Source organism: Nannospalax galili, unplaced genomic scaffold (genome assembly GCF_000622305.1).
Source record: "Nannospalax galili isolate Female #2095 unplaced genomic scaffold, S.galili_v1.0 scaffold146, whole genome shotgun sequence".
Taxonomy (NCBI): Eukaryota; Metazoa; Chordata; class Mammalia; order Rodentia; family Spalacidae; genus Nannospalax; species Nannospalax galili.
The window spans coordinates 7,343,761-7,362,601 of NW_008357929.1; the positions used below are offsets into that span (position 1 = coordinate 7,343,761).

At 39.9% G+C, this 18,841-nt stretch overlaps 1 protein-coding gene across 1 annotated transcript in view; it reads left to right on the top strand.

Moving 5' to 3' along the window:
- The window catches only part of Myh10 (myosin heavy chain 10), a gene marked incomplete in the record, with an annotated part of 155,166 nt that overhangs the window by 31,818 nt on the left and 104,507 nt on the right, over nt 1-18,841 (top strand). The window contains 2 exon segments of the mRNA XM_029557525.1: nt 1,922-2,078; nt 17,495-17,522. Coding sequence (XP_029413385.1) covers nt 1,922-2,078; nt 17,495-17,522 — 185 coding nt within the window.

The following is an 18,841-nucleotide window of genomic DNA, read 5'->3' on the forward strand; positions in this document are numbered from 1 at the left end:
AGTCAGCAAGGGAGGCCAACAAGGGACAGGTTCCCAATTGGTCTTCTTAGATGTTAGGTTTTAGCCAACAGGCTGAATTAGTGACTACCAGGTAGAAGTTTTCATTTAATACCAGCCTTCTGCCTTTGAGTCTGCTGTGGTGCTGTAAGGAAAGCTAAAAAGAGCAAGGACAGAGATGGTTCTGGTCACTTAAATTGTTTTGGCAAGCTTTCCTCTTGTTTTAGCATTAGCAACTGCAGTGTTCAAACTGGAGTGGTCTCTAGAGGGCTTTCTGCAGCTATTGACAAAGGTTTCAGCCCTTATGAATGCAGCTGTTCATTAGAATCCCCCTTCGCCCTCTGGGGGAGCTGACCACACATCTCCAGCAAACAGTCCCAGTCTTCTAGTCTTCTGTAGTGTCCTTGCACTAGTAGATTTTGGTCTAACCAAATCACCTTAAATAAAAGGTCTGTCTCATGCAGCTGAGTGGCCTTTCCAAATGGCAAAGTTCCACAGACATCTGGAGCACTTAGAAGCAGACCTCCCTGCCCTTGTTTTTCCATATTTCCCAGGGTGAGTCTTGTACAATATTCACAGATACCAGTCTATGAAAAGATTAAAAAACCCAGTCCTAAGTGCTCATAGTGTGAGTTCTGAATATTCACTACTATGCTGGTCACTAATGTTTCCTATCTTATAAACGAGCTGCTCATCACAGTTATTGAGGAGCTTTGAGATTTTATTTGGCAATATTTATCATATTAGAAATCAAAACAATATTTTAGTGTTAGCTCATTTTAAAGTCATAAACCCATAAAAAGTTGCCATAAGTTATCTTATGAAAAAATATGTTTTCAAATCCAAAAAAGCTGGATTAAAAACTTAATTTCGGGGCTGGAGAGATGGTTCAGTGGTTAAGAGCACTGGCTGCTCTTGCAGAGGACCCAGGTTCGATTCCCAGCCCCCACATGGTAGCTAACAACTGTCTTAACTCCAGTTCCAGGGGATCTGATATCCTCGTCTGACCTCCACAGGCATTTCATGACACAGTTGCACTTACATGTAGGCAAAACACTCACACACATAAAATAAAAATAATAAATACAATATTCGTTAAAATACTTTACATTTTTATAAATCTCTTTAAGATCTTAGCAAAAGAGTTGGATTCTCATGTCTGCTCGGTTTAATTTGGTATAAGTTGTTTTGAAGTTACCTGAAGGAAAGCGTACCTTATACATATGTTTGGGGAAGGGAGTATTTTTATTTATTTATTCATTCATTCATTCATTCATTCATTCTTTTTTTTTTTTTTTTGGTCTTTTTGAGACAGGCTCTCCCTGTAGCCCCAGCTGGCCTGGAACTCACTATGTAGACCAGGCTGGCCTTGAACTCACTGAGATCCACCTCCCACTCTGCCTCCACTCTGCCTCCCCAGTGCTGGGGTTAAAGGCACGTACCACCACCCCAGTCTGAAAAGGAGCATTTTAATAGCTTTTTCTTTAGCATTATACCCAGTCTTAACAAATGGTATTTTCTTCAAGATTAATTATGATGTAGGATCTAAAACTACATTAATGAGCTTTTTATAACGTGTGCTCATGAGAGTGACTGTGATAAGGAAAATAACATATGGTTTGAACCTTGTGAAAGTCATGAAATACGTTACATTTGTAGATTGCAGGGGAGAGTAATTTACAGAAATTGATTCCAGAACAGTACCTGTAAGTGTGAAAACTACTTGGAAGTCTCCCTCATGAGATGATTTAATTTAGGGGACAGATGAATTGTCTGAAGGGTGAAAATCTTTTTAGAGCACTGTGTTTCTGACTCCTGATTGGACCTGACTGATAAATGTAGAGGGTTTTGTTTGTTTGTATGTTTGCTTGCTTGTTTTGTTTTTCCTGTTTGTTTCTTAACCCTGTCTTTATTTTTATTCCAGACTTACTCTGGACTCTTCTGTGTAGTCATAAATCCTTACAAGAACCTTCCAATTTATTCTGAGAATATTATTGAAATGTACAGAGGGAAGAAACGTCATGAGATGCCTCCACACATCTATGCCATATCTGAATCTGCTTACAGATGCATGCTTCAAGGTAAACGGAAATATCAAAACTATAAATATTCAGAATTTCTTAGATGCCATTTAATCTTTTTTATTGTCTTAATCTGATCTACAAAAGATTTTAATTTTCCTTTAAATGATTTCAGTGTTAAAAAAATTTAAAGGTGGTGGTATACACCTTTAATCCCAGCACTTGAGAGGCAGAGGCAGGTGGGTCACAGTGAGTTCCAGGCCAGCCAGGGCTACATAATGAGACTCTGTTCTCCCCTTCTCCCTGAAAAAAATTGAAGTAATGTTTATTGTAGAAAAGTTACTAATTTTTAAGATTAAAATAGATTATATGGCCATTCTCTATAGGAAGCAAGAAAACATATTTGTTGCTTTATAATGGTGATACTTAATGTAAAATTTTATATTAAAAGTGCATCTAGCTTTTTTTTTTTTTTTTGGTCTTTTTGAGACAGGGTCTCCCTGTAGCCCCAGCTGTCCTGGAACTCACTATGTAGACCAGGCTGGCCTTGAACTCACAGAGATCCGCCTGCCTCTGCCTCCTGAGTACTGGGACTAAAGGCGTGCGCACCACACCCAGCACATCTAGCTTTTAATACCACAAGTTAGTACAACTAGCAGTCAATTTATTTGGTTTTAAAATCAATAGGAGGTGGTTAGGAATGTGGGACAGTGGTAGAACATTTGCTTAGCACCCTGGGGTTCAAGTCATAGCACTGCAAAGGTAATATAAAATAAAGCCTGCAGACCTGGGAGCACAGGTCTGTAATCCCAGCCACTCTGAAGACAGAGACAGGAGGATCATATGTTCAGCATCTGCCTCATTACAGAGTGAGTACAAGGCTAGCCTGAACAGTTCAGTGTGACACTATCTCAAAATAAAAATGTGGAAAAAAGGGCTGATGATATAACTCAGGCATAGGTAGCATATTTGCCTATCATGGATAAGGTCCTGAGTTCAAACTGAAGCACTGCCAAATAAATAAAAGCTACTAAGACGAATGATAGGAAAGGTGGGTGTATCCTTGAGTAAGGGGAAGTTATAGAAACTTTTTGAAATGTTTATTATTTTAATTTTTTATGTGTATGAGTGTATTGCCTACATGTGTATAAGTGCACCCATGTCCTGCAGTGCCTGAGGAGGTCAGAAGATGGCATCAGATTTCCCTAGAACTGGAGTTACAGATGGTTGTTAGCTGCTATGTGGATACTGGAAATTGAACCCAAGTCCTCTGCAAGAGCAGCCAGTGCTCTTAACCACTGAGCCATCTCTCCAGCCTGGAAATTATAAATCATACTTGTGGTTTAAATGCATGTAAAAAGAGACATCAAAAGTTAAAAAATGTGTTCAGTGATTGATATTGATTGCTTTCTTTTGGATCAGAGTGAATTATGAATTTGATGAGTCCTTCATTTGAACCCCAACCCCCCCCTTGAAGATTTTTTTTTATTTTAATTTATTTTAATTTTATGTGTATAAGTGTTTTGCCTGCATGTGTATAAGTGCACCTGTGGCGTGCATTGTCCTTGGAGGTCAGAAGAGGGTGTTACATCCCCTGAAACTGGAGTTAAGGATGGTTGTTAGCTGACATGCGGGTACTAGAAACAAATCCGGGTCCTCTGGAAGAGCTGCTAGTGTTGTTAAGCCCTGAGCCATCTCTCCAGCCCCTTTTATTTTTATTTTTTATATGTTTTTAATAGAATTTTTGTGTATTTCATACACATCTTAATCATCTTTATGCCCCCTCCCCCGTCCACACCTTCCCATAAATCCCTCACCAAATTTCATACATTCTGTCATTTATCTTAAGACCTATCGAGTCAAGTTAGTGTACCCAAACATCCCTCAATGCAAGGTCATCCACTAGAGTCTAGCCAACCTATCTAGAGTCACTCCCTTAAATATCAGCTCTTCCTTACCTAGCAATAATCAGGTGTCAATAGTTCTTTGACTAAGATTGGGGCCCATTTCCCCAGTTCTACGCTGGGTTTTTCTCTGGGTTTGCATGCGTCTTATACATGTTGACAACATTGCTATAGGTTCATATGATCAAGGTCCCAGGAGCCTGTAACAAGACTCTCATTTCCATATGGCCATGTACCTCTTCCCCTGGCTCTTAAAATCTTTCCTCCCCCTCTTCTGCAGTGGTCTCTCAGCCCTGGGTGGGCAAAATTTAATATAGGAGTCCTGTCCAAGGATCCATACTCTGCACTTAGTCTCTACGCTTTGGCCATTTGGGGCCTTTTGTGATCATTGCCCTCTGTTGCATGAGGGAGCTTTGCTGATGAGAACTGAGTGATGCATTAGTATTCTTTCTACTGTTGTTGAACTATGTTCCTTAGGTGTAGAGGTTCCATTTTAGATGTGTCACTTAGGGCTTGGCATTTCACAGACACTTATTCTCTGTGTTGTAGAGCTCTGTAATAGTCTCCATCTTTTGCAAAGAAGCCTTTTTGATGAATGGTGACTGCTATACTTATCTGTAAATATAAGGATCCATATTTGGCACTTAGTAAGAAATTACATTTGTCTAGGGATGTGATAGCCATAGGGTTTTCTCTAAGATCTATGACCTCTCTAGCCATATGTATTTGACTGTGTTTATAGTATCACATATGAGTTCCCTCCCATTGAGTGGGCTTTAAGTTCAATTATGTAGTTATTGATTCCCCCAAGATAAAAGTGACACTACTGCCCCAATATAGTTTGCTGTGCTGGTCATTAGGCCTTAAAGCTGGGATTGGACTATCAATTGATATTTTCCCTTAGCAGCTTGCATAGTCGACTCCAAAACTATGAGAGCTAGCCTTCAGGGAGCCCCCTTTTATTTTTATTTATTTAAATATTTTATTTATTATTTTTATTTTATGTGTATGAGTTCTGTTGAACCAGCTAGCTTTTGAAACAGTATTTCACAAATTCTCTTGGAGTACCCTTCCATATTGCCGGTCCACCCAGAAAGACTCTTTAATCTGCTTGCTTCCATGTGGATCTTCCTGTGGATCCTTTGTGTGTTTGTCTTGGTATATTACCAATACTTTCTTTTTTAAAATTTATCATTTTTATTTTATGTGTATGTGTGTATTGCCTGCATGTAAGACCAATACTGTCTTCCTCACGTAGCATCAAGTTCATAGTCTCTCATTTTAACAGTCATCTGCCCATATCCTAGCCCCCTTGTCCTATTAGTCTTATATACCTATTTGGTGAAATTCTCTTGTGGGTTGAATGGAGCTGTTTGTCTCTCGTAGTATTCTTTCTTGGGGAGCCGATTCATCTAGAGTTTTGTTCACACAAGTGAACAGATTGCTCCTGCTATAATCTTATGACCACAGGCCTTGACTCTACCCTTAGCAGGACTTCCTAGTCCTACCTGGAGAGTACGGTGATTGTCCCCCTCTCCATAATGACTGTCTGGGGTTCTGTGTGCTTCAGGCCTCTGGATACATTCCTCAGCTTCCCAGCTGGCTATCTAGTTCTCATTTCAGAGAAATTAGAAGTCACTGGAGAACTGTCCCTGCTTCCCAAACCAGATTTACAAACCATCTCTCATTGTGTTCATTGCTATCTTAATGCTAGTCTTGCCAGTTCCTTCACCTGTGAGATTGACCCTTTCTCTCCAGGAATCTCATACTGTCAATTATTATGAAATTCACTGTGTCTTCTACCTTGCTTTTGATAGCTTCCTAATATTAGCATTAAGTTTGCTAATCTTTCTCATTGCTTTAAAATAGTTTTTCCCCTTCCTTTTACAGCCAGCTTTTTGAAACACTCTTTGAGTAGGTAGGCAGGCAGGTTCATGGTAGAAACTTGAAAATGCTGTTTTCTAAGGTACCTTAAGAGCAATGTTTCAGTTGAGAGAATGAGGAAGGAAAGATCTCTTGGAGATACAGTAAGACAGGATCATCTAGGAGAGACATAATACGTGTTTACACTGTTGTCATTGGGATACTTAAACCATTATCTATTGGGAATACAGAGGGAATGGGAACCAAAAGTGTAGAGGGAGATTTCACATGCTTCCCAGAATTCAGCATATTAAGTAAACAAATATACAGAGTGTGATTGAATACAGTTCAGCAAGCTGGGATTGAAAAATGTATGTATAAGACAACTGCAAGCTGAAACACATTTGCAAGCGCAGAATGCACCCTGAAGCAGGCCACAAGTAAAAATCTCAGTTCCTAAAAGAAGAAATCATCAGTCGCATTCTCCAACCACAGTATGATGAGACATTGTGTTAATACTGAAAGACTGAAGTGGGTTGGTTTTTGCGGGCATGTGTTTAATGAGTTCGTCTGTATGGGGTTTTGATTAAAGAGGAAATCAGAAAGTGTATCGCCAATTCTTGAGAAATTAACCACAACAAAATATCACATACAAGAAAATGTATGAGTTGTGGCAAAAGTCAGTTTAAGAAACATTTATAGCTAGAATTTTTAAATTAATAAACAAAAATTTGTCACAGGATTAGGCATTTTACTCAGGAAGGCAGACAAAAGATATTTTATGATCATTTGTAGAGCCAGGCACTGTCTCATGAGGTTTTTTTTCCTGCTCCATTCACAATAAAAAAGCAATAAAATGAACCAAAACAAAAGGGAAAATGTTTAAAAAGATTAATAGATTGGAGCAGAGTACATTCTGTTGCTGAACTATTAATAAAACTAAGTTAACTTCCTGAAAGTACTATAAACCTGACAGATGCTTAGCAAGGATGCTCAAGAAAAGCCACCAGGAACCATGAAGGTTATGACTCCATAAGTAAGAGCAGGCTGACTCCAAATGAACTTGGCCAGATTGCCCATTGTGGGTGTTGAAGGGGCTGGGAAATTGAAAAGACACACCTTCCTATTTAAAACACAAGGCCTGAACAGTAAATGTGAAGCCTGGCTGATGCCTGCAATTTGAATGGATTTAGACCACTAAGCAATGCAGAATAAGGTATGTAGTCTCAAGATTAGAATTTCTCAAGGAAGTTTGAATACTTGAATTTTTTCACTTTATATTAAAATAAAATATGGTGGTACTTGAAAAAACAAATGCATAGTAAGTAGACTAAGGGTTGTGGCATCCCCACTGCCAAAAGGTGTATCTCTTCTGCTGCCCTTTTTCAAAATTTTTTTTTATTTATTTAAAAATGTTTTAAAAATTTATTATTTTTATTTTATGTTTTTGCATGTATTGCCTGCATGTAGGTAAGTGCAGCCATGTCATGCAATGCCCACAGAGGTCAGAAGAGGCTGTCGGATCCCCTGGGACTGGAGTTACGGACAGTTGTTAGCTGCCTTGTGGGTGCTGGGATTCGAACCCAGGTCTTCTGCAAGAACAACCAGTGTTCTTAACCACCGAGCCATCTCTCCAGCCCTGCTGCCCTTTCTTTAGAGGAAATCCTATTTTATCCGTTTCTTCTCATTTATGTTTATATTTGTAAGTAACGGACTTCTCTCCTTGTTCCTTTGCTTCATTTTTACTTGTGGCATTGTCTGTAGACTTCCTATCACGAAAGAGGCTCTTACCTCTCTCTCCCGTACCTTCCTACACAGTTAGATCAGTAGACTTGCCTTTTTGTCTAAATTATTTGTCCTCGGATAATATTTCCTTTTTTAATATAATTTGCTATTTTCCCTGGGGTTGACAATTTTTCCATTTTGGAACAGGGTAGTTTTACACTTACCTATCGATATTAATTTGCCAGAACTCCGCAGAGCTCTCTAATAGATAAACATGCATCACATACCTTCTGACTGTCTTTGCTCCTTTAGTGCACCCTCCTGGTGCCCCTTGTGCTCTGTCTGTGCTTGTTGCTCTCTGGATTTGACTTCACCTGTATCTAAGGAATTCCATTAGCTTCTTTCCTTGGTTGTATTTATTATTATATTTTTTTAATTTTATGTGTATGCCTGTATTGCCTGCATGTAGGTAAGGGCACCCGTGTTGTGCAATGCCTGCGGAGGTCAGAAGAGGCTGTCGGATCCCCTGGGACTGGAGTTACCGACAATTGTTAGCTGCCTTGTGGGTGCTGGGATTCGAACCCGGGTCTTCTGCAAGAACAACCAGTGTTCTTAACCACTGAGCCATCACTCCAGTCCCTGGTTGTTATTTAAATTATAGTGTTGTGTTTACTTTGGATGGAAAATAATCTCTAGTAGCTTCCTGAGAATACTAGAAACCAGCAATTACTATATCCATAGTAGCAACTTAAAAGAAACATGGCTCTGGGCTGGAGAGATGGCTCAGTGGTTAAGAGCACTGACTGCTTTTGCAGAGGACCCGGGTTCGATTCCCAGCACCCACATGGCGGCTATGAACTGTCCTTGACTCCAGTTCCAGGGGAATCTGAAGCCTTCTTCTGACCTCCATGGCATTGCACAACATGGTGCACTCACATACATGCAGGCGATACACTCACACATAAAATAAAAATAATAATAAAAAAAGAAACATAGCTCCTTGGTGGCAGGTGCTGAGCAGCCCTGTTGAAAAGATGCTTGACTTCTGAGAACTGCCCTTGTATGATAGGCATTCGATCCTTCCCTTCTAAGCATTAAGAAAAGAATTGCTGTACATTAAAATGAGATCCTTGTGGGGCATGGTGACACACACCTTTAAGGGTATGAAGAAAGAAAGGATTAGGGGAATGAAATTGATTTCACAGAACAATTAGCTTGAAATATACAAACTTACACAAACATCCATAGCTTATATATTTCCAATAAATCATTCATTATAACCAAAGATAAACAAATGCTAAGAACATGCACAGTAATTTATCCTTTCTGGATGTCATGATCATTTACCGGGTAGCCTTATGAGTGTGGCTTCTTTGTTAGCAATCTGCAGTTTAAATCATTCACCAGTACTTCCCTCCTTTCCAGTGCTGAGAAGTATTCCACTGTGTGTGTGTTCCAAAGTGTATTCATTCAGCTATTTCCAGGTTTTAGCAATTAAGTGTGAGTGTGACATTTTCATTTTACCTGGGTCAATTCTTGAGCTCCAATTGATGCACATTATGGTAGGTATATTTATAAGAAATTACCAAGAGCCGGGTGTGGTGGCGCATGCCTTTAATCCCAACACTCGGGAGGCAGAGACAGGCAGATCTCTGTGAGTTCAAGGCCCGCCTGGTCTACATAGGGAGTTCCAGGCCAGCCAGGGCTACCGGAAGACCTGGTCTCAAAAAGACAAAAAAAAAAAAAAAAAAAAAAAAAGGGAAATTACCAAAGTAGCTGTTGTATTTTGCATTCCTAACAGCAATGAATAGTTCCAATTTTCCCAAATCTTTGCAACATTTGGTATTGCCAGTTAAATTGTAGTCTCTTAGAGGTCTGTTTCTAATTTTATGTGCATGGTACTGCTAAGCACTTAGTCTTCCACTGAGCTGTGTTCCCAGCCCCAGCCTGTTGTGGTTTGTCACTGTCCTTTTAAATTGCACTGCTTTAGTGTATCTTTTGATGTGCTTATTGAGAAGATTATTTCTCCAATGATTTGCCTGTGTATGTTCATTGAAAATCACCAAAGGTGTAGTTGGAAGACTGTCCCTTTGATCTAGCTTATCAGTAATGTCTAGTTTATCTGCAGCACAATGGATTGCTTCACAGTAGCCTTGCAACAAATCTTGAAATCAAATAGCCTCTGTTCTCCATTATTATTCTTTTACAAGATTGCTTTTGACCATGTAGATCAGTTGAGACAGAACTGACAGTAATATTGGGCCCTCCAGTCCATGAACATAGTTTGTCTTTCTAGTACATTGGTGTTCTTTGATACCTTATATCAGTGTCTCATTGTTTTTAGTATACAGATCATGCATGTTCATGTTTTGTTGGGTTAATACCTAAGTATAACAAATGCCTTAGCAAAACTAAATACTGTTTTTTTTGTTTTTTGTTTTTTGTCTTTTTGAGACAGGGTCTCCCTGTAGCCCCAGCTACCCTGGTACTCACTATGTAGACCAGGCTGTCCTTGAACTCACAGAGATCCACCTGCCTCTGCCTCCCAAGTGCTGGGATTAAAGGCGTGTGCCACCATGCCTGGCCCCAGTACTGCATTTTTTAATTTTTTATTTTTATTTTTATGTGTATGAGTGTATTGCCTGCATGTGTACATGTAGTGCCCGAGGAGATCAGAAGAGGGCATCAGATTCCCTTGGAACTGAAGTTACAGACAGTTATTAGCCACAGTGTGGGTGCTGGGACTTGAACCTGAGTACTCTGTAAGAGCAGCCAGTGCTCTCAACCACTGAGCCATCTCTCCAGCCCCAACATTGCATTTTTTAAAATACATTTTTTTGTAAATTTTAATTGAATTTTTGTGTATTTCATACTGACCATCTTAATCATCTTTATACCCCCTCCCCCATTGACTCCCATAGGCCTCCCCCCCAATGGAATTCATACATTCTCTTGTTTGTATTAAGGCCTATGGGGTCAAGTTAGTGTCCCCAGATGTCCCTCAGTTCAAGTTCATCCACTGAGGTCTAGTCAGCCTATCTAGAGTCCCTCCCTTTAAGAAGATCAGCTTTTCCTCACCCAGCAGTAATCAGCTACCATTAATTCTTCTACTAAGATTGAGGCCTGCTGTCCATTTCCACAGTTCTGTGCTGGGTTTTTGTCTGCTTGGGTTTGCATAGGTTTTGTGCATGCTGACACCATTGCTATAGGTTCATATGAGCAAAACATTGCATTAAAAAAAATTAATGGAACTTCTGAAATTTCAATTTCTGTTTATTCACTATTAGTGTATGGAAATGGGATTTTTTGAAAAATGTACATTAACTTTTTTATTATGTCTTTGCACGATGTATTTGTGGGTGTGCACATGCCACAGTGTGCATATCTGGGTCAGAGGACAACTTGCATGACTTGATTGTCTCTTTCTACCTTATGTGGGTTCTAGGGATCCAACTCAGGTTGTCAGGCTTGTGTGACAAGCACTTTTACCTATCGAGCCATCTTGCTGGCCCTACATTGACATTTTCTTTACCTTTTAAAAACTAACTTATCTGGGTTGGTTTTGTAGATTCCTAGGGGTTTTGTACTAGGCAATCATCTCTCCTCAAATAGAAACATTGTTATTTTAACCATACCTTTAATTCTTTTCTTCTTGCTGTTCTATGTTAAGTAGAAGCAATAGGAAGAAGGGAAGAGAGATATTTTTGCAGTCTTCATGTACAGCACTCAGTTTTTCACCATTAAAGATGCTGCTAACTATAGTGGTTTGGTGTAGAGACCCTTTATCAGGTTGAAATTCCTTTATATTCTAGTTTACTAAGTGTTTTGATTTTTTTTCATTTTAATTTTATATGTATGAGTGTTTTACCTGCATGTACATAATACATCTGTGCTTGCAATGCCCACGACAGTCAGAAGAGAGTGTTAGATCCCCTGGAACTGGAGTTTTGTTAGCCACCATGTGGGTGCTAGGAACTGAACTTGGGTCCTCTGCAAGAGCAGCCAGTGCTCTTAACTGCTGAGCCATCTCTCTAGCCCCATGTTTTGTCCATTTTTAAATCATGTTGAATATTTTTTCAAATGGTTTTTCTGCATGTATTTAGTGATCCCCCCCCCGCCCCCCCGAGACAGATCCACTTGCTTCTGCCTCTCTGGTGCTAGGATGGTTTTTCTTTCTTAATCTGTTGATCTGATGAATTAGATTTACCTTTTGTATGTTAAAGTAACCCTGTATTCCCAAGATAAGCACATATGTACTGTTTCCTCTTGCTTTATATACTGCTGAATGTAAATGTTAAGAATTGTGCTTTTATTTATGAACTATTTATATGTTGTTTTTTATTATGTCCCCTCCCCTTAAGCATCTCCCCCCAGTTTAGGCATCAGGCTTGTCTCAGAATAGATTGAGAAATTCCTCCTCTTCAATTTCCTGAAGACTCTGTAGAGACTTGGTGTTATGTATATCCTAAGTATCTCAGAGAACTTACTATTTTTTTTTGAAAAAATGGGAAGGGTTTTGATTATAAAGGCAATTTTTTTAAAATAACTGTAGGTCTATCCAGGTTACTGTTTTATCTTAAATAAGCTTATTTTTTTTAATCCCCTTTCTTTGAGTTGTCAAATATTTTAGCATGTGCTTCCAACGATTTCCTCTTTTTAGACAGACAGGGTCTCCCTGTAGCCCCAGCTGGCCTGGAACTTGCTATGCAGACCAGATTGGCCCTGATCTCCCTGATCTCACAAATATCTTTCTGCCTCTTTTGAGAATACAAGTGTACACCATACACCACCATGCCCCACTCTATTTCCTCTTTTTGTTTTTTTTTTTTTTAGTCTTTTTGAGACAGGGTCTCCCTGTAGCCCCAGCTGTCCTGGTACTCACTATGTAGACCAGGCTGGCCTTGAACTCACAGAGATCCACCTGCCTCTGCCTCCTGAGTGCTGGGATCAAAGGCATGCGCCATCACACCCAGCATATTTCTTCATTTAAAAAAAATTTTTTTTAATTATTTTTATTTTCTGTGTATGCATGTATTGCCTGCACGTAGGTAAGTGCACCCATGTTGTTCAGTCCCGTGGAGGTCAGAAGAGGCTGTCTGATCCCCTGGGACTGGAGTTAGGGACAGTTGTTAGCTGCCATGTGGGTGCTGAGATTCGAACCCAGGTCTTCTGCAAGAACGACCAGTGTTCTTAACCGCTGAGCCATCTCTCCAGCTCCTATTTCCTCATATTTTAACTATCTGTAGGATGTGTAGTGATATTTCCTGTTGTAGATATTAGTAATTGCTCTGTTTTTAACTTTTTCCTGGTTAGTTTGGCTAGAAGTTTATCAGTGTCATTAATCTCTTCAACATTTGGGTTCATTGAATTAAAAAATTTTCTCCCGTTTTCCATTGCATTACTTTCTGTTCTTTTTTGTTTCCTTTCTTTGGGCTTAATTGCCCTTTCCAAATGATTTAAAGTAGGGACTGAGATCATTGATTTGAAACCTTTCTCACTGTTGAAAATATGGCTTATTTCAACATGGATGCACTAAGTACCTCCATATGTGGTTTTTGGAAGGTACTTTGGAAAATACTGAGCTTACTGAACTATCAAATGAGTCTTCATTCTTTAGAAGATTTGCTGCATTTTGTAAAGTGAATTTTTTTACACTGAATGTCACAGTCGAGTACATTTATAGGTTTTCAGAATTTGAAGACAAACTGTCATAGTGCTTTGCTTGACCCTTCACAGATGGAGGATTCAGTGACATAGGACCAGGATGAGGGACAGACTCATTTCCCTTACTGTACTAATAGAGAAACTGAGACTCAAAAATATTTCAAGGTCAGAGAGACAATGAGAATAGATGTGTCTGCTAGAAGTTTCTTGTTATTGTTGATGGTGTGTGTGCATGTATGTGTGTTGTGTGTATGTATGTGTGTATGAATGTAGGCAAAGGAAGAGCAACAAATTTGAAGGTACACTCTTAAGTACCTCTTAAACTTTAGACAGTGGCAGTGGTGTATATACAGGTGCAGAGAGAGAACTAATTCTGAGTGAATTAGAAGCTGTTTAATTTGGGCTAAGTTTTGTGTATTTTGATTTCTTTTTTCTTTTCTCTCCTCATCCTTCCGTACCCTTTGCTTTTTCTAGTTTCAGTACTGGTTATTGACTTATTGAACTCAGGGCCTCTCATATGCTAGGCAAACACAGTACCACTGAGCTATACTCCTAGCCCTGTGTTTTCATTTAAGTATCCCCCCCCCCAAAAAAAAGCCATTTAAAAAAACTTGGTCTCAAGGGGTTCTACAGAAATTACTCAGACCAGGAGGATTCAAAGGTTTGAAGATTCATACATTACAAGTGAATAAGTAGGGCTGGAGAGATGGCTCAGCACTTAAAAGCACTGACTGCTCTTGCAGAGTACCCAGGATCAATTCCCAGCACCCACATGGCAGCTAACAACCATCTGTAACTCCAGTTCCAGGAGATCTGACGCCCTCTTCTGACCTCCCTGGTTATTGTACGACATGCAGGCAATATACTCATACACATAAAATAAAAATAATAAATAAAGGCCAGGCATGGTGGCACACACCTTTAATCCCAGCAATCAGGAAGCAGAGGCACGCGGATCTCTGTGAGTTCGAGGCCAGCCAGCCAGGACAGCCCAGGCTACAGGGAGACCCTGTCTCAAAAAGACCAAAAAAAGCCAAACCAAAACAAAACCCCATTCTTTCTGAAAACCATGAGTTTCTAGGTGAAGAATCAGTGAAGGGTAAAAGCTTATATATACATATATATATACATATACATATATACATATATATATACATATATATACATACATATATACATATATATACACATATATATATACATATATATACATATATATACATATATATATATATATATATATACATACATAGTTTGTAGCAGAGCTGGCACTAGAACAAAAGATCACAGTTCTCACCATCTTGGCAGCACCCAGCATAGGACCCAATGGTCTATTGCCATCTCCCAGTGGACTTGCATGAAAAGGAACAGTGGCCCACCAAGACTGGTACTGATGAGAATAAAAGGGCCAAGTCTTAGAGCTCAGCACTTTCTAGTGGGAGTCAGTCTCATTGTTGCTTAAGTTCCAAAACATGCCTAAAAAAGTGTTGTAGAACCTGAGGGAAGGTGTTAGGAAGGTTTCTGAGAAGGGATAGAACTACAGTGAGTGTACAGAGCCTCATGGGAGGTACCTGAGTGATTGTGAATCCAAGAACACAGGAGAGGAGAGGCCACATGGGACCTCTGGGGCAGCACATGGATCAGGAGACAGGCATTGAATCTCTAATTCGAATGTTGCCTGTGGCTTCCAGAATGAAGGCTAACACAGTGGTTAGGCAATGTTAAGAATTAACTAATTGGGCCATGCGTGGTGGTACAGACCTATAATTCTACCACTCAGGACATGGATACAAAAGAATCACAAGTATACAGTCAGCTTAGAAGCTGACTCTACAGAAAGCCTCTCTTTTTATTTTTTATGTATATCAGTGTTTTGTCAGCATGTGTTTATTATGCAGTGCCTGCGGAGGACAGAAAAGGGCATTGTATCCCCTGGAATTGGAGTTACAGATGGTTGTTAGCCGCCATGTGGGTACTGAGATTCAAACCCGGGTCTTCTGCAAGAACAGCCTGTTCTCTTAATTGCTGAGCCATCCCTCCAACCCCATAAGCTTCTATTTAAACAAACAAACAAAAAACACTAAGTAATGGAGGTTCAGGAATATAGTTGGATAGGAGAAATAATTTTTGAAGTTCTGTAGCACAGTAAGGTGACCATGTTTGACAGCAATTAATTGTAAATTTTAGAATAGCTAATAGACAAGATTTTGAATGTTTCCAACATAAAACAATGGTAGATGTATGAGTTGATGGATTTGCCAGTCACCTTGATCTTATCTTGATGTATTATAATGCATTGAAACATCTCATTGTACCCCATATATATGTTTGGTTTGTGTAAGAACTGTAAAAAAAAATATTAAAAATTAGACTTGAATAGCTGAGTTTTTGGCACATGCCTTTGATCTCAGCATTTGGGAAGCAGAGCTGGGTGGATCTCAGTGAGTTCAAGGCCAGCCTGGTCTATATAGCAAGTTCCAGGCCAGCTGTGGCTACAGGGAGACCCTCAAAAAGACCAAAAAAAAAAAAGACTTGAGGGGCTAGGACAGTAATACGTTCTTTGTACAGCCCAGTTTAAATGTAGAATGTATGAGCAGATTTGTTTAATATAGTATATATGAAGCAAATATAACATACATGGATGGCTTATTTCTCTGTCCAGAAGGTTATTCATGCTAGAACTGCTGAGGGCTCCTTCCTGGGTACCTGGTGGCATCCGCCATAGAAAAAGCAAGCTCAGATAGGGAGCAGCACAAAAAAATAGCTGCCTGTGACTTGTGACCCACAGTGCCTCATGAGCAGTAGCAAACATGTTCAGTTTTGTTCAGAACACAAGGGCTGAGATGTAGCTCAGGGGTACAGTGTTTGCCTGACATACATGAAGTTCTGAGTTTTATCTTCATTGTCACATGCATGCTCACACAGAAACACAGGTGCTGGGAGCGGGCAGGCCTGGGTGCTCATCCTGGCTCCTTGCCCCTTGTAAGCTGTGTGACCTATGGGAATTACTTGAGCTCATCTGTACAATAGGAATGCTTGAAAGTGATTAGAAATCATAAATCCTGTTCCAATAACTTTGTAGATGTGGATTCAGTTTTAGGCATGTGCCTTTAATGCCAGCATTCAGGAAGGGGGCAGAGGCAGGTGGGTCTCTGCCAGACAGGGCTACATAGTGAGATCCTGTCTCAAAAAAGTTATCAAATCACATTGAAAAAGAAATTATTAAATCACTTTGAAATATGAAAATATAAAAATATTAAAGTATCAATATAAAATATTGAATAAGTATAAAATTATATTTGAACTTATTATTCTCTCCTGTTATTTCATGTGTGTTAAACAGCATGGCAAGGAACATGTCATAGAGTGGTAGAGCAAAGCAGCTCAGTTCATGGCGTACAGGAGGGGAGGGAGGGAAAAGGAGGGGAGAGAGAGGGAGAGATGATCTGGCAGACAGGAAGAAGGGTGGGGCTGGGGACAAGGACAAGGTGTTTTTCTCTAAGGAATACCCCCAGTCATCTATTTCTTCCAACTAGGCCCCACTTTCCAATAATGCCATCATATTATGAGTCCATCCAGGGATTGATCCACTGATAAGGTTAGAACCCTGAGGATCCAGTCATTTGCCTAGAGCCCATCAACTGGCAACCAAAACAACACAGAGCCTTCAAGGGACTTAACCAAATTCAAACCATAACCACATATGATGGCACACACTTATAATCCCAGCACTTGGGAGATAGAAGCAGGAAGATCAGAAGTTCAAGGTCATCCTCTGCCATGTAGCAAGTTTGAGGTCTGCCTGGGCTACCGGAGACCATATCTCAACATCAAAAAAACAGATAAGATTTTATACAGTGCTTAAGCCTTGTATATAATGTTTGTCCTCACTGGCTGTGAGTATTCATGAAACCATTCTGAAAACAGTGTTTTGTCAACAAAAATCATCTGGTTGTTTAGGGGAATTTTCAATCCCTACCTCTCTGAGAATGACAGCCAGGAAGTACATTTTTACAAACCTTGCCAATTGAATTTGATCTGCAGCTGTGTTTAAAGATCAGGGTTGATCAAGCATTTTAAGTCATCTAGACTGAGATCTGTGAAGTGAGCCTGGTCCTTGTTTTTTCCCCCAGAGAATCTGGCACAGTAATAGGAGATGAGTTAACTTGGTTAGATTTATGACTATAATCAGGTTGTAGCAGATTCAACTTGACTTGAGAGTTACTAATATTTTATAATCTGTTACTGCAACTTTATTATATCAAATATTATAAAATCAGGCAAATGGTCACTTTTGTTTTGTTCTGTTCTGTTTTATAGATCGTGAGGACCAGTCAATTCTTTGCACGTAAGTAAATGTTGAATATTTGGAAGTTTTTATTCTTTTGGAAAGTAGAAAATTGCTTTCTTGTTTGAGGGGAGGGAGTAGAGCAAGACATTGATTAAAGCACTGTAGTTATTTTAAGACTAAGATTATACAAGGTACTTAAATTTGTTGTTACTGTTTGGTTATCACACAAGACTTTTCACACGTTTTGTAAGTTAAATCTGTGAAACTTAATCTCTTTGTATGTCAAGCATAGGCCTACTGGAAATCTTAGCAATTTATTATTTCTATGCAGTAAATATTTGTTAATCATCCTGTGCCCTGTGTGCTGTGTGCTAAGCACTAGAGATTTGTAGCTGGATAGAATGACACGTGGCAGGACATGGTTCACTGTGCACATTGAAAAGATCACTTTGGCTGCAGTGTGGAACATGGGCTGGAGGAGACCGGTTGGGAGGCTGTGGTGACTGCAGGCAAAGAGATGGTTATGAATTTAGGGAGAAGCAGTTGAATTTAATCGATGTTCAGTTTAAGAGCCAGACTTACCAGGAGTTGGTGGTTTATGTGCCTAAGAAAATGAACGAAGAGTAGACTTACTGATAGAAGCAGGGTATCTCCTGACATGGGAACATGGGAGGTCAGCAGACTAGAGTGGCAGATACTAAGCTTGCTTTGGACCACGTTGCCTGTGAGGTGCCTGAGCCCATGTGAATGTAGCTGTCCATTAACTAGTGGAAATGGCATTCAGGAAAGGTCTATGGTGGAAATACCAAACCAAGGCACCAATAGCACAGATGGTCATAGAAGCTGTGTGCTGCATATGGAATCCTCGGGAATACCAGAGTTCAAGGGCTGAGTAGGGGAAGAGGAGTCACTAAGGCCAAAGTAACCCAACATGGAGATATGAGGAGATAAGGATGCTGGTATTGCTAGGGGATGTATCTTTTCTAGAAAGAGGGGTGATGATCAGCAGATCTGATGCCTCCTGAGACTGAATGAGGTGAATAGAAAACTGTGCCATAGAAGATGGGGTGTGGTGGAAGAGGGCTGGGTGATGGGGTTGGAGGGGGTGGAAGTGAGACTGGAACTGAGAAATAAGGGGAGTTAGAAATGAAAACTCAGAAAACCAAGACCTACTCTTTTTCAGTTTGAGAATGTGAACTGATCATTAGCTGGCTACTGGTGAGAGCAGCAGAGAGTTTTGTTGTTATTGATGGTTTTAATGTGGCCAAGATGAGGTGCAGGTGAGGGAGACAGCATTTTAAGAGTAGCAGGGTGGGAACAGGAGGAAGGAGAACTAGCAAAATGGGGCCCAGTAAGGCTGGGAGGGAGCTGTAGCC